Here is a 26,703-nt window from a genome sequence, read left to right on the forward strand (position 1 = left end):
GCACAACTACCAAACATTTCCTTACAGGAACTTCAAAGAAGTCCAACAGAAACACTTGGAGAAATAATCTCCTGCAGGGTTTCTCTGTGGAGGAGAGAAAAAGAAATCACACTTCAAGTATCAAACCATGTTGGATGGCTTTTTTTTCCCCCCAAACTCATTTATTTGGTAACATACACACCTTGGAATAACAAGTACTCAAACGATACAGTCAGAATGTCAAAAATGACCTTGGTCATAATTGCATTGTAGTGTTCAGAACAGGATGCACTGTAGAGGATACAGGCCATTAGCTCTCAGTATCTTGATAATAACAAACAGTAATAATAATAATACAAAAAATAAGCAAGGGCCCTCTGAATTGCTTAAGGGTTTGGTCCAACTCCCAGTGAAGTCTTTCCATTTACTTCAACAGGAATTGGATCAGACCCAAAGGGACTACTTCCCTCTGTATAACTTTATAAAAGAGAGATTTCAATTTGTACTTCTTGGGCTGAGTTTCATCTGAACTTGCATCCTTCAGGGATGGACAAAAATCAGTTATTAATTCAGTTGAACTATTTCTTTGCATTTCTCTATACTGCATCTTTCCTCCAAGGATCTCAAAGCACCCTATGAACAATAATTAATGAAGCCTCACAACATCCCTGTGAGGTAGGTAAGTATTATTGTTCCCATTTTACAGATGGGAAAACTGAGGCATAGGAAATTTGCCCATGAGCACAGAGCAAGTCAGTGGCAGAGATAGGAAATAGTCTAGTAGTCCTGGCTCCCAGTTCCATATTTTAACTGATGTACAAAATTCCCTCCCCTTTCTTCTTTCATATAACTGATTCCACAGCTGACTACCAGTAAGTAGGAGATGGATTGTAGCTTCCTCCAAACTAGTTCTGGTATAGGCCAAAAAGCCACTTCAAAACAACTTTGCTACAACTGTCATTTTGAAATGGACCAAGTTTCACAGCTCGATGTCTCTTGTAAAAAGCTTCTCTTTTTGCTGTCCTCTCCAACAAGTGCACAGGAATGGATCCCTTTCCATGACAGAGCATTTTCCCCTGAGATTGTCTACTGCAAAATACCTTTTCAAATGAGAGCACTGCTGGTTTTGGAGCCATTGCTTCCATATTGCCTCCAACTTCCATTTGGAACTGTAGAACTAAACGGACTTGACATGAGTCCTAGATAGACCTTGGTTTCTAAATTCTGCTCAAAGGAAATTCATCACCAATTTTTCCCTAGAGCATGAGGTTGCATGGGTGCAGAATGCTGGCACATGTAGTCACAAAAGAAAGAAATTTAACCGTGACTGCCAATTAAAACTAGACAGGACAAAGAGTTGTTAAATGAACCTTAAGTAATAATTTTGCACTTACAGGGAGAATTGCTGCATGACCATCTCTAACTTCTGTGATTTTATTATTTTTTGTCCCTGACAGGACTGCCTGAAGTAACAATCACATACTGAAGGCCAGGGGTTTTCTCATCTAATTATCCCCGTAAGAACTCAGATTCAAGCTGTAAAGAACAATTTGTGTTTCCTAGTCTATTACCCATTCTCTTGAATCACTGCAAGCAGAGTTGTTTTTATTAGGGCTCTGGGAAAGTAGGAAAACATTTTCACCATATTTTTGGCAAATTTCACTGCAGGTCATTGTGCTGTTTTAGAATATTTCACAACCTAGGGGCATTTGGAATAAAACCATGCATGCTTTCTACCAAAAACTGCATTCGCTTGAAAAGGGGCCTACATTTTCTGTAAGTCATGTCCTATTTCAAGCCAACTTGTATCTTTTTCAGCTCAAAAACAGGACCATTTTCACTGAATATAAACCCCAAAAGATTCACAAACATAGGGAAAGTTTTGAATTTTCAATGAAATATAAAAACAAATTTCAGATTTTGAGCAATTTCAGTTTTGGTGTAAAATATTCACACTGCTCTATTTCAGTTGCTTCCCCAGTAGTACCTTGTAGGTACCTTGTATAACTGATCTTCTAGGTCATTATTGGCATGGTCAGCACTATGAACATCAATGCTTTCTTTAATGTAGATGAAAAATAACTGAGGTTATTAAGATTGACTGGGCTCCAACTAGAGTACATGAACCAAAGTGGCTTCCTTTAGACGTTATCCTAGGCTCCTCAACCCTTAATATAACCATTACATGTTCATTTAGTTCCAAACAAGAATTGTACAGTCTCATTTACCTCATTTTGCAGTGATCATTGGTGTAGTGATTCCCAACAGAAGCAAGGAACTACTTTCAGTTATTCCAAAGTTTCTTTTGACCACGGTTGTATTGGCAAAAGAGAGTGATTTCTGATCAACTGATGTTGCTTAAACACCTTTTAACTTCTAAAAGCAAGTGATTTTAATGACTGTATGGTCTTGTTACATGGCTGATGGCTCCAACTTGGAAACTGCATTGTCAGATATCTGGATATGGGATGAGCAAGGAAATGTTAATTTGTATTGTGGTAGCACCTAGGAGCCTCAATCAGGGGATATGGCACAGCAATCAGACCTCTAGTCTAGCTAATGTAATACCTTGCTTTTAAAAGTGGTGAATACCTCATGCTTCCAAGGAAGAATGCCCATAATAAATATAGCCAACAGTGTAATGCTGTCTATGGGGATACAATTCCTTTCTGATCCACTCAGCCTATGCCCTGACACTTTTGGTGTGGCAAAAGAAAGAACATGGTACCACTAGGAAATCTGACCCACAAGCAAAAAGATGGAACGTCTAAGCCTTGGTGTAAAATGGCATGTTGATAACTGGCTTGCTAGTATTTAGATGGATTTGTTTTTTTCTCTAAAATAACTAAGCCCTTGAAAAATAAACTTTGTCCCCCAACCCACCTGCTAAAGAGAGATGTCACTGACCTTCACAAATGCTGTCCAGCTGCAAGAGCCAGAATTACCACTTCACCAGCCTCTTGAATACCATACACAGTTTGAAAGTCACATGGTGCTAGAGACAACATGGTGCTATTTACTTAACGGGCTATCTGTGACTTCATTAGGAACTACCTGAAAATAGTTAAGAATGTTCTTAGATAGAAAAGAGGATAGGCCAGGGCAAGGAGTCAGAGAAAATGTCAACAGCAGCTGTCCCTTGCAGACACTAAACCAACCACTGCCATGAACTATAATCACCCTTCTCCCCATGTTTTCTGGGCCTTGTTCCTGGGCAAGTTCCCATCTTGCACACTCTTGTAATGTAATACAACAGCTGGGGCTGGCCTTGCCTAATCTATAACATAAATGGCAGCCTACGGACTTGGGGTTAGGGAGCAAACACCACTGTTGTTTTCAAAGCAATGCCATCTAGTGGAGAATTCAGCTCAACCCTCCCCCTACCCTCAAGCAATCTGCCATTTACTCTGGTTCACTAAAGGGTAATCTAGAGTCACTTTGGTTCACCTGAAATCAGAGTCACTCTGATTTACTGTACAAACCTCCTGGATTCATGCTGGTTTGGTTCCTGAGTTTGGAGACCCTGATTCACTGAGGACCAATCCGAGGTTAATCTGATTCACTAAAGACCAATCCTGAGTCACTCTGATTCATGGAGGGCCAATGCAGTCACTTTGATCATGAACAGTCTGGCTCTGAAAGCAGCTCCATTTGCACTGCAATAACCCCAGGAGTTTGGAGAGAGTTAAAGGAGTTTCCCTCTAATGGAGAGATCCCAGTAGAGTGGAAGATTACAAAGCAGCCCCTGAGTTTGTGCGAGTCTCTTCTCATCTTTCAGTGATGCTGTCTAAGATACTAATCAAATTGTCCAATCCCAGCAGGTACCCATCCTCCCGGTTGCCTTCCTGCCAGGGGATCCTGTGGTCCAAGGTCTGCCCATCAGGGAGAAGCGTGGTCTTTCCAAAATCAATCAGCCATACATTGGCATGTCCGCTGTCATCATGCACAAAGAGTAGTGAACTTCCAATGACCTGCAGGGTAGAGATTGGTGATGATATGCACCATATGACGATACCCTGACCCTCCCACTTCCCTGCCATGAGCAAGGCCCCATCAGCTATACCTGTACAGACAAATGATGGCTGCTGAGCTGCAAAGCCTATGCAATGACAAGCAGTGTGCCAGCTGCTCATTGTAACCTGACTGCACTGTACTGATAGAGGGGCATCGAGGGACAGGACTCCAGCAGAGAGGGAACAGAAGTGAATCTTAAGCTCATTGACAATGTATCTGGGTTATTTGGGAGGGAACAAGATGCCTGGAGAGAGATCATGGCCCAAACCAATTACTGATTAACAAAAATCCTGCCAGCGGCTAAGGGGGAATTACTACCAACAGTGTAAAATAAAGGGCCAGATCTCAAAGCTTCAAACAAACACAGCCTGCTAAGGACCATTGTGCCAGTCACAGCCTCGCACCTGCCATCGTGCAGTGAAGTTCCTAAATCTGGTTCAACCCTGCATACCCACAAATCTCATAGCTTGAAGAGTAGTAAATACACCAATAATGCTGTGTAACTACCAGTGACATTCCCTTCTCTACAACCGTGCCTGCTAGGGGAAACTAGGGAACTTATTTACACTGGTGTAAATCAGGAGGAACTCCACCGAAGTTGTTAGTCTGAAATCAGAATCAGGTTCTGCCACCGACCAAATGAGAGACCTCATGGCACCAGCACCCTTAGCTCGACTCCTTTGGGAACCAACCAGGAGTAGAGTAGCTGTGAGAAGCTAGCACTGGCAAACCATTCCTTACAGTGAACTCCTGCTGGGGGAAGCTGGGGTTGGAGGACTTGTCACCTCTCAGCTGGAACAGAATTCTCTACTCTTGGGAAGGAGACTTGGTGGCTCATGTGATGTTAACACGTATTGGTTCTCTGCTCTGCGGTACTCTCTTCGAGCCCCTCTCTCGCCAACAGGCTAGTCTAAAAGCTTATCTGAATGGCAAGCTGAGGCAGCAAGGAGTCCCCACACAGGCAGCGCTGCCCCCCACCCCTATGCGCTCACCCATAACTCACCTCATGTCGTTTAAAGAAGTCTGAGGACTCGAGGATAAGGTGGATATCATGCAGACGCTTGAGGTATTTTTTCTGAAACGGGGGGGAAAAAACCCATGCACATTTTAAGGTCACTTTGGGGAGAGAAAACAAATAATAAGAGGGAGCAAAATCAATCTCTGGTGCAGCTTCACTGACATCAATGGTGTTACACCAAGGATAGATTTGCCACAAGCTTGTCACTTAATACATGCCCCTACAAAGGCTCACAGCTTTGCAATGCCTGAGCCAGTCTGTAGGCAGGAAAGGGGGGTACTTGACTTACAATGGTCGTTATAATGGGGAGATACTCTTCATTCTAGGACACACCCTTTAGGCTCATGTAGTCCGAAACCTGTTCTAAAAACTATATTTCAGTAACCTGCATGTTCTCAAATGAACACAGTAGTGTCGCGTGAGGCAAGGGCTTATGTGCACTGGCTTCACACATCCCAACAAACTCAGCCTCCTGGCTCTGGAACCAGTGGTGTGTCACCTGGCTGCAGAGCCAGGATCTTAAGGCTTCAGCATCCCTCATTTCAGACAGAGGAACGGATATGTTCTGACAATCCCTCTCTCTCCCCACAATGAGAAGTCTATTTTGTTAGGAGAGGGAGAATGTGGGCCAAATTTGGGGCCTGTCAAACTGGTTTCCCACTGCCCAGCACTTTTGATAAGGTGGGGGGAAAATGCTCCTCAAATGCTACCCTGTGTTACCTGGTACATTGTCTTTGAAGTGCGGACGTTCCACTGAGGTGGCCTCTGTGTGTGACAGTGGAATGAGACAGCAACCTTTGAGGTCATGAGACATGTTATATCCTACCCATGGAGGCTACAGCTCAGGCCAGCAGGGAAGGAGTTAATATGATCCATTCAAAGACCAGGGCGTGGGAGTACAGAAGTTACTTTTCAAGCAAAGTTTCACACATGGCAACACAATGCACCACCGATCTCCCTCCTGCTCTCACTTCCTTGCTTTGTCTTCACTAGATTAAACTTGTTTTCTTGTTAACACGCCTTGTGTTCAGACACCAATGCCAGAGTCATGACACATCACGAGGTAGCCGCTGCACTCTGAGGCAAAGGGCAAACCACTTGTTAGCTTGTCTCATTTTTTGCTAACTCAAGGTGTCTGCAGTGAAAACACACAGCCACAACCAAATCACAATCACCGATGGATGATGATCTGCCAACCCCTATCCATAACCTTCACCACTCCCACCCTCTAGATTTTCTTCTTCAGAAGTTTCTGGTCACATGTCACAAAGCGGTCTGAATGAACCAGAGACTAGTACCACTCAAGACTCACCAGAATAGTTGCGTTGCCCTCAATGAATTCCATAAAAACCTGGAAAACTTGCTCCCGTGTCTTAGTTGTTTTGAAGTTTGTGTTACAAGTCCCATCAGCCCTCTGCACACAAACACGGAGAGAGAGAAAGAAGGGTTTATATCATATATCATTCAGCCAATCAGTAAACCTTCCTGAATCATCAACAGCTCAGTCTATCTGTCATCAATCAATAGAAGTGGGTGGCTGGGAGGGAAGAGATGATAAATCAAGCAAGAGCTGAAGAGGAAGAGAGAGAGAGAAAGACAGAATACCTTTGAACAACACTTGGTTTCCTGTTGACTGCACTTTCAAAAGACCTCTCGGATATTGTTAGCCTGTGGGAGGGTTTCCCTCTCACCTCACAAGGGACTGCAACTTGCTAAGTGTAGTGGGTCAACCACAGGGTGCTCTTTGGTTGCATTCTCTTCTAGACTGACAGGTATCCCCCCATGGCTGTGTGTGGGAGGGGACATTCTGTGGTCTCTCAAACCCAGTTTGTGTTAATCCATCTCTCTTTCAGTGGGGAAACCACAGGGCTGTGGGTGGGACTCTTAGTCCACAATAAAATATCTTTTCATATTAGCATGTCCTAAGTCACAGAAAAGAAAGTTATTTGCTGATCATAAAAACTCGGTATTTGCAACAGCGTGGCTGTGTTTGTACAAACATGCATACCAATGTACAAAGTATGTGAGTAAATTTGCAAGGGAAAATGTGTTTGGGAGCATGTATTTAATTAGATCTAGAAGAAAGTTTAGAGTGTCTGTGTATTTGTAATGCAACTACACAGAGCAATGGGATGCAGACACATATGTGTCTGTAGTTATCAGCATGTGTCTGTGAAGTTGTATGTGTATGAGATGGGTGTGTGAATCTGGGCCCAATTGTCAAAATGCACTCTGGGTGACCTTCTGGATGTCACCATGTCTACATATGAAATGAATACTTATTTTTAGAGTGTCCATGCATGATACAGACCAGTAACAGTAGCCGGTAGCTTACATTTGTAAGAAGGATGCAATGTTATAAAGCAACATCCCTCATCATATTAATGAAATGAAATGCAGCATTTTCATTATAGGAGTAAATCAAGCACATAGAGACATTTGTCTTCCTCCTACAAGATAAAGTGACTGCACCAAAATTGGGTAAAATTCAGTTCTGGTCTAAGCAAGTGAAACACCATTTACACTAGAGCAGAATATGACATGTACTGTTAAACTTCTAGGATTATCATACAAGAAAGTTAACTGACTGCGCATGGCAAAACTAGTCATAACACCCTCCCACTTCGCAGACTATTTTACAGAAGAATAAACTACTTTTACTCAAAGACTGTGGGCCAGATTTGAATGTGGTGGTGTGAGGCTGATGAGGCATGTGCATATTATGCAACTGAAGTGCAGTAGGTAGGCAGTGGAATTGAGGAGCAATCTGAAGTGCTGTACAGTGGCACACCAATGTGTACGGAGAAGTTTGGAATTTCAATCTACTGTCTAAATGGCATGCTAGCTGTGCGTGTCTGTACTCCCGTGACACCAGCAAAATACCAATGGGAGGACACTTGTTCTGAAAACGCATCCCACATGATTTTAATACTCTAACAAAGCTTTGCATGGCTGCTATGTTCTAGCCAGGTAACACACTTTTTTATTTTAATTTGTGGTTGCATAAGGCACTTGCTCCCTTATCTTTCAGAAGTGCCTTCATGATTTTGCTACCCTACAGTGGCTAGTTAGGAAATACCAAGCATGCTTGCTGCCTTTATGCTCCCATTAAACACACATCCAACTCTGAGCTATACCATCCCTTCCATTCTAGATCATTTGGCTTGTGCCTTAATCCAAAGAGCAGCTGGCGTGGCCATGCTCAAACCACATCTGTCTTCCCTGAAGCCATGCCTCTGTCAATCCCTCCATCAGTCCCTTACCACACCTGCAGTGTAAGGGCTTCTCTACATGGGGGGGTTACTGCACGACAAGCCAGGGTGTGAATCTACAGCACACAAAGCCTTGAGGCCCCATTCAAGTGCCCTCCATACACTGCACACCTCCCCAGCTGCTGTGTCAGTCTTTGTACCTTCCACCTCCCGAGCCAATGCCATGGCTGACCACACATGCCACCCTATGGGATGGTGTTGCTTGTACACTCTTCCTGCATGGCCTCTCTGCGCTCCCATGGGGGGAGGTGCAGTTCTGCATTGCTTCCATTACAGTGTTTTGGCTGCATGCCACAATCAAGCCCTAAAACAATCTATTACTATTTTATTATTATATAATGCCTTCCAGGCAAGGATCTAAATTGCTTTACAAATATTAATGAATTAAAATCTCACAGCGCCTGGGGAAGAAGGGAAGTATGGTCATCCTCATGTAATAACTGCAGAAACTGAGAGGTTAAGTGACTTTCAGTATTGCAAAGTGAGTCAGTGACAGAATGAGAAATACAACCCAGAGCTCCCGATTCCTAGCCCTATACTTTAGCCAGAAGACCATCCTTTTACAAGGAGACACAGTATGATAGACTCCATTGGCGATTACACTAATGGAGCCATCAGCCCTGCAATTGATCACATTGTTCAGACTGTCACTTGGAGAGAAGATTCTTGCTTCTGAGGCTTGCAGGCACACAGATCAAGTGCCTTGTACTCTAAGACAACCAAAAGGCTCCACTTATCTTTCCTGCCTCTTGCATTAGAGACAAGTCCAATACTGCAGTGAGAGTTAATAAAGGGCTGAATAAATCTTGACTTATTTCAGGGATATGGGCACGATGTAGGGAAAGATGCTGCTGCGGGATGGATTAACCACAAGAGTAGGTACACAGTTCAACAGGAAGGAACATATGTAGTGAATCAAATCTCATTTGGAGGCCACTTAACTAAAGGGCCTCTATGATTTCACTCTCATTGGTTTTCAAATTATTGGGTGATTGTCTCTCAACAACCACTAGATGGCATCACTAGTTCTCCCACACACAAGCTCACCTTTCAAAATGGGAATCTATGAGTTTTACAGCTCTGGGGACATACAATACCAGGACTGCTCCCCGATTTGAAAACAGAACTGGGATGTCATGTGATGTAACTGCTCCATATGACAAAGTTGTAGTTCTGTAACATATATATATATATATATATATAAACAGACAACAATGCCAAGAGGTTAGGGCTTGAGGCTGCTGGTAGTTGGGTGGCCTGTGTTCCAAATATTGACTTGCTGTGTAGCCTGCACAACACATCAAATCTCTGCCTCAGTTTCCCTATCTGTAAAATAGGGATGATATCACCCAGCTAACTGCCTCATGGGGTGTTGTGAAGATAAATCATGCATTAAATATTTGCAGAGCTCCACAGGCTTTACTTTTAAGTGCTAAATATTGTGGCCCAGATTGTGCCATTACGGTACTGCCCCACACCAGGAGAAACTCCAGACAACATTGTGCAGAGACCCTTAGGGCGGTGCATCATACCTGCTCAGCCAGCCGGATCTGGAAGAACCTGCTCCAGGATACACACTATCATTGAGCATTTCCTGTGCAAGAAAGGGAAAGGCTCCTTGCTCCCTCTCCCAGTCACACACCAGGGCCCAGGGTAATCTGCCCCTGTGAGTCATCTGCAGTGTCTAGGATGCATTGGAATGTCTGCAGAGAGGACACGTATGGAGTGCTGATTCCATCACAGAGAAGAGCTAAAGACTGAGACAATGAGCCTGGCAACATTACTGGATGGCTAATGGGCTAGTGAGGAAGAGCCAAAACCCATCAGAAGTGCCCAGGAGTAGACATAAGGCCTGAAAGTTCCCACTAACAGCTGACTGCAGAGTTTGCTTGACAGGAGCCTGCGTCAAGAAGCACCCATCACCCAGTTTGTTTTTGAGAAACGGTGCTCAGTCCCTGCAGGTCAGGGCTGTGGGGGGCAGTGTGGAGAAGCCCAGCATTGCGTGAGTTTGGACACCTCATTCATCCTATAATGCTAGGAGAGACCATCAACGAGAAAGGGAAAAAGCAGCCTAGGGAAACAGAGAAAAAGGGATAATTAAGAGAGACTTTGCTGCTACCCCTGTATGACAAAGTGAGAACGTTCTTAATGTTTTCTCTGAGTGCTGTGTGGGTGCCTCAGTTTCCCCTATGCATTTCTCAGGTGTCTCGGGGTGTGTGATTGTTGCAGAGCCCTAGGGGGCCAGTGTGATGCTGTCTGCACAGAGAATGGCTGACACTCTGTCTCCTGGCAACTGATGGCCTGGGCCCCTCCTCTGCAAGGTGCCAACTGAAGGTGTTAGAGAACAAAGAGATCAGGTGACCTCCTGGCGCAGGAAAGAGACAAAGCCAAAAGGAGGGGCGGGAGAGTTTTCAGTTTGGAGCTGGCTGGGAAAATGGAGGGGAGCCCAGACGGGGCTCTGGCCTCCCAGGCTCCGCAAGATGGACCTGACTGAGGGGGTCCTATTGTCTGTACCTGCAAGACCTGTCTTGGACTGTGTTCCTGTCGTCTAAATAAACCTTCTGTTTTACTGGCTGGCTGAGAGTCATGGGGAATCGCGGGAAGCCAGGGGTGCAGGGCCTTGTCTCCCCCAAACTTCAGGACACTCTGTACCTATCTCATTCACCTGGGCTTCAAAAGTGGAAGTATGTTTTAGACCAGAAACCCCAGCTCTGTTATCTGACCCTGTACATGTCAACAGGCTGCCAGAGAGCTGAAATGTGCTCTGGTAAAAATCCTGAAGTCAAACCAAGCAACTCTGGTAACTAACCCCTTATATGCAATCAGCATCCCATAATGGACACTCACATGTTACCTCGTCACTTTAAAAATAAAGTAACATTAGTGCTTTCACTAGGAGCTGGATTGAGTTTCCAGGGCCCACTCAGAGGAAACACCATCCCAGACCACACCTGTCCATAGGAAAGAAGTCAAACTAGGCCAGACAAGACCAGACCAATCTTGGGAGGAAAAGCCAAATCCATACCAACTGGGTGGAGAAGCCAGCAGAGGCCTACCTACAGGTCAACCCTCAAGCAACCCCGACAGTTATCTCCAGTATCTGAAGGTCAGGATGGAGCCTTGTATTTTGCAGGTGGTTACCAATGAGACTGGGAGGTGGTATTTGCCCACGTGATGTACCCCCTCAGGGTATGGGTAGGGCAAACAAGCCTGAAAAGTGGAGATCGTTGGAAGTTTTCTGCAACACTGAAGTAACATCATGAGCTGTAAGGACCGACCCCTTCTTGCCCAAGGAGGATTGGAAGAGGGGTTATAGCTGAGGTCTGAACATTTGGGGTTCTGGGTCTATTGTGATTCCCCTTCCCCCCATACTGGATATCTGCACAAATTGAAAGCGATTTGCCTAGATACTGGGAATGCTACATGATGTTTCCACATTGCTTCAGAAATGTGCAGGATTGGAATAAATCTGTTTTACTTCAATTCACTCAGAATAAATCTGTGCACTCCCAGGATGGCTACTGGGTAAAGGTCATGGCTGTGAGCAGGAGGAGTGGATTATTTCACCAGTTCAGAATTTCCCCTTATATCAGTTTCACTTTCTTTCTGTCTACACCATGATGTAGCTATTTGGTGTCTTCTCTCAACGTTCCTGCTGTTGTTCTCAGAGCAGTTAGTGTGTTCGATGGGTTTCACATATTTCTTGCTTCACAACGCTTTTCTTATCATTGCCATAGAAGCTCTAGTCACAATCAAACAGACCATGCAGCTCCAGCTAGGAAGTCACACTGTCTTTTTGGAAACCGGGCTGATGATGACAAGTTGATCAAACATCAAATCAGGCAAAGGAGTGAGTCTATTCAACAGGAAAGGACAGCAGAGGAAGTTGCTCACCTTAATCCCTTCTATCCTGAAGCCCAAGTTGGCACTGGAGCTGATGGTCTCTCTCCACTGCATGTAACGTGGCTTGGTCACAGCATGCTGCGTGTTCTCCTCAGCAGTGGGCGCAAGAGGATCCACCTCAATCATCTTCTTGTACATGTCCTTACGCAGCTTTGGCTTCTCACGGGCTTTAGTCAGCTCCTCCTCCAGGTACGTCCTGCAAGAACACCACCACCCAACAAGACAGTGAGAACCCCCTTGGAATCTGAAACGATAATACCACCTTGCATTTCGCCGCCATCTTCCAGCGTGGGATCTCAAAGCACTTTACCAACGATAATGGACTAAGCCTCACTCATTACAAACCAGTGAGGAAACTAATTATCATCATCACCCCCATTTTACAGATGGGGAAACTGAGAAACAGGGACAAAGTGACTTGCCCAAAATGACTTAATGAGTCTGTGGCAGAACCCAGGACTTCTGACTCTCCATTTTTGCTCTAATTACATCCTTACCTATAACTAAATCCTACAGCCCTCCCCTGGTTATAGGACTCGGGAGAAACACTGGATTCCCATTCTGCACCATGACAAAGGAAAGCAAAGCTCAAATAGTCCAGTGGTAGTAAACCCAAGACTGAATGAGCCTGATGGAGACTAAATGCCTCTCTCAGCTCAGGAGAGAGGAAAAACTAACTCCAGGCATGGCTACTTTTTGAGGCCCCTGAAGCCTTGTGAGGCTACATACCCCACGCATAGCACAGAACAGGACAGAAAATAACCCTGCATCTGATTAAAAAACGTGTAATGCAAATTATCTGCTGGACCAGAGCTCATAGCAAAGGGTGGCCCAGGGTCAGATTGAGAGGGCAGGAGGGGGCAGGGGAAGCTCTGCCCATGTGAGTTACCACTCACTGTCGATTTTGCAGTTATTCAAAACAGAATTGTGCATGCTCTCTGAGCTCCACTGGGCTGCTTGAGCTAGTCTCTCCCTCACTGGGGCTTGAATATGCCCATTGGCTCTTCTAGGCTCCTTGACTAGGAAGAAATAAGTGGTAGCATCTCCCAAACACCACCCATGTGGGTTACTAAAATGACAGTCACTCTGCGCAGTGAAGACATAGCCTGTTAGCCCAGGTGATTGGCACCCCAGTCTGAGCACCCGGATTAGCCTCCCCCTCGTGAGAGCGTTCTTAGAGCAGAGCCCTTCTCATGTTACTCCATCCTCAGAAGTTTCTGTGCTTGCCCGGGTGTGTCTGGGGGCATATCCTATGGTTCTTTGTGAGGAGATTCTCTACGATTCTTTCCCAGTCACTTGTGTCAATTGCGGGAGAACTCGTCTGTTCTGCAGGGGGGAGGGGACCATGGGAAGGCACTGGAGGGATTTAGCTGGCATCCTCACTACAAAGCGGGCAGGTTCCAGCCCAAGATAAAGTGGAGCTCCACCCCCCCAGCCAAGTAAGCTAGCATGATCTTAAAGCATCTCCAACCCCAAATTAGCTGGGTTTACTGTGTAAATGGGAGTAGGGGGTTCGACTGAGACCTGGATAAAAGCCTACGCTAATTGTGCAGCGAAGACCTTCAGAGTAAACTATGCAGAGCTGGGCACAATTTCTGTCCTTTCTGTCTACACTAGACTTTTTTTTATCTTGAGTTAACAGACTGATAGTTCACATGAGACACTTAACATGATTGTTATGGCTCATGTGGATACTCCCTCTGCATTAAGAACTTGAGTTCACTGACAAATTAACTCCAGGTAAAGAAGTCTAGTGAATCATCTGAGTCACCCGCTCACTGAGATGCATGGGGCAGTTCACACTTCGCAGAGTCATCGTTCCAGACTCTCTGCAGACTCATCTTTTTATTGGTGAGACTTGGTTCACATTTGTTGAGGTTTTCTTCACAGCCACAACAACTAGACACTATAAAATGCAAGCGGAGATTCTGGAGAACAAGACAGCAGAAACAGAGAGGTGGTTCCTAGACCCTGACTATCAGTCCTGTTTTCCCAGGCAGGAATAACTGCACTCCCAGGACTCAGTGGCAGCTTTGGAGAGGAGATCTCAGGTTACAATTCAGTTATCCATGTTTGGGAAGGGAATTTGACTCTTGATTTTTGAGCGATGTTTTGTATTCAAAATGGTTAATAAACTGGCCATAAGTGAGCTATGTCACGTGGGTTGTTTTTTTCTTTACTCTCCCTAAGTCAAGTCCTATCAGGTAAGTGCTAGGTAAGCTCACATCAATCCGCCCTACTAAATAAGTCAGACTTGACCAAGATAGCATCTAAGGAGGAGAAAGAAGTCAGTGTCCAGAGGCCATGTAGGTCACACTACTCCAGGAATGAACCCACCCTTGACCTGGGTAGGGCCACCCTATGTACAGACTAACACGCCTACTACTCTGAAACCTATGTAAGGGATCATCCTCCCTATGAGCTTCAGGAAATCTTCCAAGCAGAGGTTTCCCACTGCGCCAACGTCCATGTGAGGTGTTTTGGGAATGAGACCAACTAACTCATGTCACTAGTAGGCCCTCTGCCCAGGCTTCAACCTGAGTCCCCAGAAATGAGTGCTTCATCCATCATGTGCATCATCACCCCCAGCACACCCATTCCCCAAATTAACCACATGTACTGTATGTAGAAAGCAGGATCTTTTTCATGTCTCCCACCTGATCCCCATCTTACAGTCCATGACACAAGGCCCTTCAAAGTCAGCGAGCAAGTCATCCAGTTGAATGTATTTCTCGCCATCTCTCTCTACCACCCCATGGAAGGCAGGGACACAGGAGCGCAGAGGATCTTTCATCAGCAGCTCAAAGCACTCCTTTTCATTCTCAGAGAAGCGCTTCAGAATCGTATCGCTGTCAGCTGCCTTGAAACTCCCTGCAAAAACACATGCTGATAAGGCCAGTCTTTGTAAGAGGGAAACACCTGCACTCCCACTTCACCCACTTCACTCTCGTGCACCAGATAAAGAGTTCCCCTGAACAGGAAAGATAACACACTCCTTGTAAAAAAATAAAAGCACCCAATGCAAACACAGCCATTGGCTGTGAAAGTCCATTTGGACAAGTTCCCATACAGGAATTTATTGCTCAAAGGAGTCTGGCTGGGCCAAGCCATGTTTTTTCCATGCTAAAGTATTCATAAGAGAATTAACATATCTAGCTGTGCTAAAACCCACGGAAAGTATAATGGGCCAGACTGTATTAATATGCTGACAGCCGGGCTCTTTTTAAAGCTATCCCATATTTCCAGTGTGGGCTGTGCTCCTGAATCCAGCCCAATGTCGTACCTGCAGTAGCTTGTGAGTAGCAGGGATCAGTTCCTGATCATTAATCAGCAGCAATCCACAGCCAGGAGCCAAACACTGCCTCTTTAATACATACGCCCCCAACACATACACCTCCACATACTGCAACGCCTTTGGAGTCTTGCTAATCTACAGGTGCAAAGTGTAGCTCAATTGTTTTACAACCCTGGATTTGCATGGTATACACTGTAAACTACACCGTACTTTCAGGCAGACACTGGAAGTGATTAGACTACAGCAGAGGAAGCCATGCTCCAGTCCTGCAGAACGGTAATAACATCCGAGGAGAGAGAAAACGGTTAGTCCACATGGCCTGAAACAAACTCGGGCCCTAAAGTTAGAGCCGGTGTTAAGCTTCTGCCTCACTTTCACCCTTTATCACACCATGACCCTGCACATTCAGCCATTACATCTGGTCCTTCTCCGATGTGCCCCAGAATCCTTTGCACCTGTGCATCAGAAGAGGTGTCAGGGGTAACGCTGACCAGTGTTACAGTTCACGGAGAACTCCTGGAATCAGAGAAGACTAGCTGCAAGTGATGGGTCAAATCCACTTCCAAAAACCCAGATACAAGGGAACTGGAGCAGATTCATGATCCTTGCTCCTTCTTCAGACAAGTGCTGACAACCACTATAATAGCTCCTCCCACCCCCACCCCATCCAGATTGCTAACCACTGTGCTAGCACTTCGGGAGTAGGGAACGTGTAGGAATCAATTGAAACAAGAGAGAAGCAAATCTGATGGCACCTCCTTGTATTTTGCCTTATGAATAACCTAAAACTTGACCTAGGGGCACTTCTGTTAAGTACTACAGACACCAAAGTAGACGCAAGCTGCCTGAGCAGCCCCTCGCCTGCTCTCCCCACACTTGCACTGATGCACAAATGACACAGACTTGCAACACAAACACCCACATGCTGGGCTTTTCTGTCCCACCAGGTTCATTTTCCTCTTGAGGTGTTAGATTCAGATGAGGTTTTGGGATGGATTTAGAAATGCACTCATCGCCTTGGCTGAAACATACACACACGTGGAGATGAATCCTTCTTCCCACTGCAAACTCAGAGACAACCCCCAGGTAAGATTGGGAGAGGCTGCTAATGGGTGCACTGGTTACTCGAGTGAGGAATGAGACAGCAGGAACGTTTTCCTAATCGACTGGGGCGGCAGCAGGGCTCCAATCTCCCCACCCAATCTCTTGCTGGTTCTTCCCCAATATAGATTTCCCCTCTACCACCTTGTAAGGAGTGCTTTATGTGACCACTCCTTTCAGCCTGACTTTTCCCCAAATTACTGCCTTGCTCTCCTCCAGTCCTAAGGTCTGACCTCGCCCACCTGAAAACAGATTCTTCTACTCTGCAGAGGCATGTGGTGTCCAGACACGGCTGGCTTTCCCTGAACTGATCCAACCACCACATTACCCCACCATGACCAAAAGTAAGAGCCTCTTCACAAAATCCCCATTCATACCAATAGAAGCTTCAGGAAGATTTGAAACCAGGCTGCTGTCTGACATCCTCCTGGTTACAGAGCCAAAAGATCTGAAATTGCACCTCTCACCTGTGTGCCCAGCCAGCTGCACCCATGAATAGCGCTTCTTGAAGGGGCTGATGACTGGCAAGTTGACCATCGTTTTAATTGTATGCCATGATTTTTTCTGTAATACAGAGGAAAAAAACAATTAAACAGGGCAACCTCTGAAATGCCCCTGCACCCGCGATGTGCCAAGCAATCTGAAACGTGTGCACTCGGCTTCACTGCCCCCTGCCTGCTCCATAAGTGCCATAAATGCCCAAGGTAGAGCTGGCACTACATCCAACATGATCACCACTGAAGAGATGGATGTCACGCCGTGTGGGCTATTCAAGATACTTGATTAACTTTAAAAATAAAGAAAAAATGCCCCTTAAAACCCTGCTGGCCATAAGAAAACAGCCAGCAGGAAATTTAAAAGTGGCACTTTGTGATGCACATGGCATAGGCCTGTAATTCCCAGCATGGGTAAACCAAGGGTATGTCTACACTGCAAAAAAAAAAAAAAAAAAAAAAAAAATCCCACACCAGTAAGTCTCAGAGACCAACTGACTCAAGCTCATGGGGCTTGAACTACACAGCTAAAAATAGCAGTGTACCGACAGGAGCCCAGGCTCTGAAACCCAGTGAGAGGGGTTGGGTCTCAGAGCCGGGGCTCCAGCCCATGTCTGAACATCTAGACTATTATTTTTAGCCCCTAGACTGAGCCCCTTAAGCCCGAGGCAGTTAACATAGGCTCTGAGGTGCCTTGTGTGCCTTAACGTGCCTTAGAATCATAGGATTGGAAGGGACCTGAGGAGGTCATCTAATCCAACCCCCTGCTCAAAGCAGGACCTAATCCCCAACTAAATCATCCCACCCAGGGCTTTGTCAAGCCTGACCTTAAAAACCTCTAAGGAAGGAGATTCCACCACCTTCCTAGGTAACCCATTCCAGTGCTTCACCACCCTGCTAGTGAAAAAGTTTTTCCTAATATCCAACCTAAACCTCCCCCACTGCAACTTGAGACCATTACTCCTTGTTCTATCACCTGGTACTACTGAGAACAGTCTAGATCCATCCTCTTTGGAACCCCCTTTCTAGGGTGACCAGACGTCCCGATAAAATCCCGATTTCTAGGCATTTGTCCCGTGTCCCGACCAATGTCCCGATATTTCGCACTCCTGTTTTTGCTTTGTTTTATTTCCCCCTTTTTTTTTGCTCCGCCGGCGGGACCCACTCCCCTCCTATGTGTCCCGATATTTTCTTCATCCCTACCCCTTTCAGGTAGTTGAAAGCAGCTATCAAATCCCCCCTCATTCTTCTCTTCTGCTGACTAAACAATCCCAGTTCCCTCAGCCTCTCCTCATAAGTCACGTGCTCCAGCCCCCTAATCATTTTTGTTGCCCTCCGCTGGACTCTTTCCAATTTTTCCACATCCTTCTTGTAGTGTGGGGCCCAAAACTGGAGGCCTCACCAATGCCGAACAGAGGGGAACGATCACGTCCCTCAATCTGCTGGCAATGCTCCTACTTATACAGCCCAAAATGCCATTAGCCTTCTTGGCAACAAGGGCACACTGTTCACTCATATCCAGCTTCTCGTCCACTGTAACCCCTAGGTCCTTTTCTGCAGAACTGCTGCCTAGCTATTCGGTCCCTAGTCTGTAGCAGTGCATGGGATTCTTCCTTCCTAAGTGCAGGACTCTGCACTTGTCCTTGTTGAACCTCATCAGATTTCTTTTGGCCCAATCCTCTAATTTGTCTAAGTCCCTCTGTATCCTATCCCTACCATCCAGAATATCTACCACTCCTCCCAGTTTAGTGTCATCTGCAAACTTGCTGAGGGTGCAATCCACACCATCCTCCAGATGTTCAATAAAGATATTGAACAAAACCGGCCCCAGGACCAATCCTTGGGGCACTCCGCTTGATACCGGCTGCCAACTAGACATGGAGCCATTGATCACTACCCGTTGAGCCCAATGATCTAGCCAGCTTTCTATCCACCTTATAGTCCATTCATCCAGCCCGTGCCTCTTTAACTTGCTGGCAAGAATACTGTGGGAGACCGTATCAAAAGCTTTGCTAAAGTCAAGGAATAACACGTCCTCTCATCATAGAAGGCAATTAGGTTAGTCAGGCATGACTTGCCCTTGGTGAATCCACGCTGACTGTTCCTGATTACTTTCCTCTCCTCAAAGTGCTTCAAAATTGATTCCTTGAGAACCTGCTCCATGATTTTTCCAGGGACTGAAGTGAGGATGACTGGCCTGTAGTTCTCCGGATCCTCCTCCTTCCCTTTTTTAAAGATGGGCACTACATTAGCCTTTTTCCAGTCATCTGGGACCTCGCCCGGTCGCCATGAGTTATCAAAGATAATGGCCAGTGGCTCTGCAATCACATCCGCCAACTCCTTTAGCACCCTCGGATGCAGTGCATCCGGCCCCATGGACTTGTGCTCGTCCAGCTTTTCTAAATAGTCCTGAACCACTTCTTTCTCCACAGAGAGCTGGTCACCTCCTCCCCATATTGTGCTGCCCAGTGCAGTAGTCTGGGAGCTGACCTTGTTCGTGAAGACAGAGGCAAAAAAAGCATTGAGTACATTAGCTTTTTCCACATCCTCTGTCACTAGGTGCCTTAACGTGCCTTGTGTGGTCGCAGTGCAGCGCTGGGAGAGTTTCGCTTTAAAAAAAACCCACCTCCACGAGGGGCGCAGCTCCCAGTGCTGGTGCACTGTCTACACAAGCGCTTTACAGCGCTGAAACTTGTTGCGCTCAGAGGGGTGTTTTTTCACACCCCTGAGTGAGAAAGTTGCAGCGCTGTAAATTGCCAGTGCAGACAAGCCCTAAGACTCACTGATGGGGGGGGAGAGGAGTGGCAGGGGTTGCCGCATAGATATACCCAGACACACACCAGGTCTGCTCAAGCTAATGCCTAAAAATAGCAGTGTGGACATGGCAGCATGGGAGTCGGGCTAGCTAGCATGTTGGGCTAGCTGCCCCGAGTACGTATCCAGGGGGTTGAGCAGGATTATACTCAGGGGGCTAGTCTGAGCCACCACCCACACCACAGTGGCCACACTGCTATTTTAAAGCACTCGTTCAAGCAGAGCTAGTGCATTTCTGTCTATGTGCACTGGGAATTACACCGCCCAGCGGCTGTGTAGATGTGCCATAGCGTTAGAACCACGTTTTGCATAGGATGCAGTTTCTCTTGTGAGTACATATGTATTCATATTCAGGCACACCTGAGAAATGGACATGGGAGGCCCAACACTGTAAGCGCCACCGGCTCTCCCACAGGCCTTCAGTCTTGTTTCACAGGCCTAATCCTAACCAGCAGGTGTCATCTGCAGAGTTTCAGAGGTAGAACTACCCTTATTTCAGTTCTGGGGTCGCCAATCCCCCTCTGGCACCCACTTAAAGTAGGATATAGAACCTTTTCTAGGTTGTGGAGTTTTCTTTCTTCTCCTTCTCCCCCTCCCCCAGCCTTGTTACATTTTAACAAGACCAGTCATTGCTACTGCCACCTTGCTCGGTCACCTCTGTGCAGCTGCTCTGTTTCAATACTATAGCAGGCAGAAGGGGAAATACAGCAGCTCCTGGGAAACAACTGCTGAGTGGACGCTCAAAAGAAAATAGCCTTTAAAATGAGAAGCCAAAAAGGTCTCACCCTCTGGAACTGAAACTGAGGTGAGTAAGAATAAGAATCCATCATAACATTTACACATTTATATAGCAATTTTCATCCTGAAGGATCCCAGAGTACTTTGCAAACTAGATGCACAGGAATCATTTCACCCAACACTGAAATGCAGCCACTGCAGGAGTTGGACACAGCAGCTGTTTAACAACCCACAGCAAATCTATACAACATATGCTACTCAGCCTTTTGGCTAAGATCAAGTGTAGCCTAAGCTTCGGGTGTGATTTTTTTCAGATGGCTCCCAGTGACTTCAGTGGAAGCAGATTAGGTCTATGCCAAACACTTTGGAAAATCCTATCTTTAATATCTACTGTATCCTCAATCAGGGGATTTTAGCTTACAGCTGCAGGGGAACTGATCCATCTCTAACTTCTATGATCCGAGGAAGTTAAGAATACAAAAACTGACACTGCAGAAAAAAGTCTGTAGGCAGAATGTACTTCAACAGCAAAATTTAGCCTGCCCATCATTTTCCACCCATGCTCTTTTATCTTGTTTATAATAAGGTCTTCTCTACTTATGTTGGTCAGCATGTGAATAAGAAAACACTATGGATGACTTACAAGTGCAGCAGGAAGTAGTGTTGGTGATGCAGTAGGTGACACACTTTCTTCAAAGGGCTTGTCTACACAGGAAAATTATACCAGTCTAAGGAAAGTTATGGATTTAAACACTATAGTTATACCAGTATAACACACACACCATGGACACTCTGATTCTAGAAAAAGAGAGCCTTTTCTAGGTTAGCTTATGTTGCTTTGGTAGCAATTTAAGCTAAGCCCCAAAAAGCCATTCTTATTCAGAATAAGTGTGTCCACACGGGGAGTTATACTGGCATAACTATAATGATTTAACTATGCCAGTATAACTGGAAAGTTACCCACGTAGCAAGTCCTTAGTCAGTACTAAAGAAACATTCCAGAATGATGTTAAGGGATTAGGGTGACCAGATAGCAAAAAATCGGGACGGGGTAGGGTGTAATAGGCATCTATGTAAGACAAAGCCCTGAATCAGGACTGTCCCTATAAAATTGGGACAGCTAATCACCCTAGAAGGGACATGGTGTTGCTGGAGGTGTTCTCTCTCAGAGGATACATAAAACTGAGGTCTTGGCCATTTGGGATCGTGAAAAATCCAACAGCACTTCATGCAAAAGCAGGATGTTATCCAAACTGGAATTTAGCTAGGACACTCTGGAAGTCTAAATTCCCCTGCAATTTCCAGTGGATTTCATGTTCTTCATTATTTGTCCTAAACTATTCTGTAGCATTACGGTGTTTAACAGCTGCTGGACTCCCTCCCAGAGGTGGCTGCACTGCAGTGGTAGGGGAAATTCCTCTTATATACAGTTTATAAACTGCTGTGAAATCCTTCTGAATGAAAGGTACTATGTAGATGTAAAGATGTCTGATATTCTTCTTCTTCAAGTACACAATATAGTATCTTTTTCTGTAGAGTCTACTTTCTAGCTTTAGCAGATAACAGAAGCACTCTCTCAAAACAGCAACTCTTCTGTTTCCATTAAACATGGCCAAGGTCCTCAATTACCAAACAAGCAGTCAAAATCAAAGGGCTCAGAAGACTCCCTTTGATGCAGCTTCCACAGAAATCAAGCTTTTCGATCCACCTCTGCTTTCAGTGTAGAGCTCCCCTTTTCTTACCTCATCCCCCCAATGAGAAATCAGCTGTGCCCTGCACCCTTATCATATAGATCACACACTCATTTTAATGTCCAACCTCTAACATTGAATGCTGTCTGCTAATGATTCATAATACACATTGTATACAAAAATGTTGAGAAGCAGAGCTTTTCTAGGAATGCACGTCAGCTTTCAATGTACACAGCACATTCCAGTGGCTTTCTCTCCTCCTCCCTCCCACCCAGCCTGAAGCAGCTACAGTGAATGCTTGCACTGTGGGTGTGAAAGAGACACAGCGAGCCAAATTCAGCCTTAGCATCAGCAGGCATAGCTCCCATTGACTTCAACAATAACTGCACCCACTTAGACTAAGGCGGATTTTGAGCCGATGTGTTAGAGATGCTCCTGGAGTAAGCACTTGCCTTTCAATTTCTCACAGACACTTCCCTCCGAAGGAAGAGAAAACATGGCGATCAGGCCATCAAGGAAAGGACTGCTGCTCTGGAATCCAGAGCCGTCGCTGGATGTTACTATCAACAGGAGTTTCCACAGATGAACTCTCCCCTCTATCCCCCCTGGAATTTCTAGAGTCCAGCCTCACTGAAGAGTCTCTGCTGGCAAGCAATAAGGGTTGAGTGCTCTTGGAGTAGTGGTGTGAGTAGGAGGGTGAGCAGAGTGTGGGTCTGTTGTGGGAAGAATCTTTCTCACTTCTATTTCTAAAGCAGGATCTCTTCCTCTTTGTCAGGGATGGTTTTTATCAGTTTTCAAAGCACAGCTTCATGCAGCAATGGGAAAGGGGATTGTAGCAACTGCTTAACACACGTGCTCTCTCTTGCGCTATCTATGCTCCCTTATCCCTCTGTTCTTCTAGGTACCTAATCAGTATTCTATGCCACCTGTACACATCCAGAGAAGTTCCAGTTTCCCTACACCTCTATGACCTGAAAAAGGGAAAGCCTGGCTCCACTGATTCACTTTTATCTACTTCATGGGATCAATATAGCTCATCAATAAATTAAAAGCCCCCAAAAACCAACATTAGAATTGGGATCTGTGAAATTATTACCTACTCATGTAGGGGACCTAGATAGCCCTAAGCAGAATGCATGGGGAAAATGGGGGGAAATTCCACATAAAAGTTTGCTGGTTTTTTTCTCATTTTTCAATCAATTTGAAACTTACCAACCAGATCTAGTGCCTAAGCAAGTTAGTCACAAGCAACACACAAGAGTTGGTAACTAAAGCAGTAGATCCATGATATAATTAAGTTCCACATCTTCAGCAGACAGATCTTACCAAAACTTAGCATGGTGATAGTAAACTTTAAAAACGGGGATTTGAAAAATAAAAAGAGGAAGCCAGTCAAGATGACTCTAAAGGCAAACATGAGGAAATTATAATTCTTAGACTCAGCATTGAGGCTACTGAGGAAACCCATAACAGGAGACACAGACGGTATGCAAGATAGGAAGAAGGAAGGTAAAGAGGGGGAAAATGCCATCTCATATCAATATCAAGCATGGAGAGATCACCTCAAAAGACAGCCTTTACACACAGGACATTCCAATGACACTAAGACTGGCTAGGAGGAGAGCGGAAGAGAAATCATGAACTTCATGGAGGGTGATAACTGTGTAAGGACGAAGCTGGCAAATGGGCGGCAGTGAATTTGGGGACTCATGGTCTAGTATAATCCTTCTCAGCTGTTCTGGATCATCTTGAGCATTCTAAGCCCTTATCAACATGAAACATAGTGCTCAAGGGAGGCACGACAGTAGCCCTGTTCCAGAGCAGGAACCATGGAAAGCTTGCTCTATCCTGGCGCTAAAATGCTCTGGCATGACATTGGCCAGATAAGACAGGCAATTACATTGCCAAGCTACTCATTGCTTGGTACACACAGCTCCTGCCTACATGCTTGAGCCATTCTGAAGCTCTGGAGATGGACAGAACACTTCTGGCCATTGGTTCTTGCCTAGATGGCGCCCCCACAAGTGCTGCTTATGGTAGGTCCATTGCTTGTGTGACCATATTTTCTGCACCGCATCCTAGGTTCAGGATAACCCAGAATATACCAGAAGTCAGCAGGAGAAGGGATTAGGATAGAGAGAAAGCTGTGGATTTGCTTGGATATTAAAAGGACAATGTTAAATCACTGAGTTCCCTCCCTCAATGAGTCTATACTAAAACTTTGAGAGGCAGATATACTCTGCCTCCAGGGGACAGAAGAGGAAAAACAAGATTTCCCCCCCCCCCCACACACACACACAGTTTTGTGAAAGGCTCACATAAATGAAGTCCAGTCTGACAAACACTTATGCCTGTATATAACTTTCCTCACGCAAGCAGCCTCACTGACTTAAAGGCTACACATATGCACAAGTGTTTGCAGAATCAGGCTCTACTGAAACAGTGAAAGTAACTATACAAAAGTGCTGGCTAATACACCAAGTAAACAAATGGAAAAATACTCCCCACTCCCAAGATCTGTCAGTTCTAATAATCTTAGGAGTTATTTGAAATTATTGTAAGTTAAAAAAATTTCAGACAAAAACGTGACCTAAATTGACAGCATTCCTTAAACTATCCATTTTTTCCATTCTCAGCAGCAAGGTGGAGGAGTACTTTTGCCAGATTTGGTCATTTTTCACAACAATTTTGCAAGGCTGCAGTAAACACTGATCCTTGAATCCTTTTCCCAAGAAAGCCTCAGCAGCTCTTTTTGTCTGTGATCCTGCTGCTTTTTTCCCCCCCTGGAGAACTCACGCTACATAATGCAAGCCTACACAAGCCCGCAAAGAGCTATTATGACAGCAAGAAACAAAAGGAAGGGGGAAGATTTTCTTTATAATCTTTTTTTAAACTTTTATAGAAAGAAAGTGAAATTAATTGCCATCCATCATCACTTATACCCTGTTCCCCTCTTTACATCATTTGGGCTGCTTGTGTAACTTTTAGGCCCTGGTCCTGCAACTAGATCCATGCAGGTGGACCTTGGTCCCACGCAGAGCCCCCCTGACCCCAACAGGGCTATGTATAGGCATATGGGTACTCTCCTGTGGATTCAGCTGCAGGAGCAGGACCTATAATTGTTAAAAGATTACAATGTTGGTGTAGTGAGGCGGCCTGGCTCCCAGTCGCCCCTGCGAGGGACGAGCCAGAACAGCCGCCAGAGTGGGCGGAGTCACCACCGCCTGTCCCTGCCCCCCGGAAGTCAAGGGGCGGGACAGGAAGTATAAAGGCCCGGCCCCAGCGCTCAGTTGCCGTCCGACCGCGGGGGAAGACAGACGCTGGTGCCCGAGCTCCTGCTGGACCGAGCCTGCCCCAAGCCCGGTATCCTGAGGAGGACTGGCCGAGCCGGCCCCGAGCCCGGTATCCTGAGGAGCGGACTGAACTTCCCCCACCGAGGGTCCGGAGGAGCCGCCCAACCTACCCAGCGCTCGCTGCCCTGAGGAGCCCATGATCTGGGACACGGCGGACGAGGCTAAGGACGTGCAGGTACCCTGGAGGAGGAGATGGGAAGTGGCCCGGGGATAGCAGACCCCGAACCCATGTCAGTGTGTTGCGGTCAGGATCCCCACTGACCTAGCAGCAGATGGCTTGCTGCTGACAGGGCCCCGGGCTGGGACACAGTGGAGTGGGTGGGCCTGTGTCCCCCCCTGCCACCCCACGCCGGGTGGCAGTCTCTCCTCCTCCCTTAGCCTGAGCTCCTGAACTACTGTTTGTTTGTTTGCTCAGCCCCTGCCTGAGGGCCTGAGCCAGGGACTACTGGTTGCTTGCGACCCCGCCCCGACTTTGGGCTTGGATCTGCGAGACTGATCTGTTCCCCAGCCTCGTGTAATGAGGCGGCCTGGCTCCCAGTCGCCCCTGCGAGGGACGAGCCCCACCCCGGACGTCTACAGTTGGTCTCAGGTTAATACTTAATAGACAAGTGTTCACATGACACAAATCACATATTGTGAAACTGGCATTGAGTGGAACCCTTGCTGGAAGTCTCTGCACTAGAAGCTAACACTTGAATGTGCATGTAGGAGGCTAACCTACCTACACATCATTGGAGTTGGCCCTAGGCTTGCAAAATAATAATTTTTGACATTAGAAAATGTAGGATAAAAGAATTGCTCAAACCATTAACAGAAACAGCATTCTATGAGCAGGGAATGGGTAGGTAATCAGTTAATCACGAAGAATATGATTGCATTTAGGGACTAATGCATATACATGAAACACAGCACATTACTCATACTCCAATGTCTCTTTTCTTCTTGTACCCACTTCGTCTTTCTCTTCTGCTGTTCTCATTTGTCCCTCGCTCTTTTTCCTTCATATTCATTATGGGCTAGATTCTACTACC

General features: G+C 45.9%; 1 protein-coding gene across 1 annotated transcript; it reads right to left on the reverse strand.

The window, feature by feature from the left end:
- Positions 1-709: 709 nt before the first annotated feature.
- ITPKA (inositol-trisphosphate 3-kinase A) lies at positions 710-26,682 on the reverse strand. The gene is made up of 7 exons (XM_029911413.1): positions 26,596-26,682; positions 17,050-17,146; positions 14,844-15,057; positions 12,178-12,382; positions 6,324-6,425; positions 4,997-5,068; positions 710-3,950 (listed from the first exon to the last, which is right to left on the reverse strand). Exons 1-7 carry the CDS (start codon positions 26,680-26,682, stop codon positions 3,747-3,749), a joined length of 981 nt encoding a protein of 326 aa, XP_029767273.1. The 3' UTR covers positions 710-3,746.
- Between the last annotated feature and the right edge of the window lie 21 nt (positions 26,683-26,703).

Source organism: Terrapene carolina, unplaced genomic scaffold (assembly GCF_002925995.2).
Source record: "Terrapene carolina triunguis isolate 2854851 unplaced genomic scaffold, T_m_triunguis-2.0 Scaffold96, whole genome shotgun sequence".
NCBI lineage: Eukaryota > Metazoa > Chordata > Testudines > Emydidae > Terrapene > Terrapene triunguis.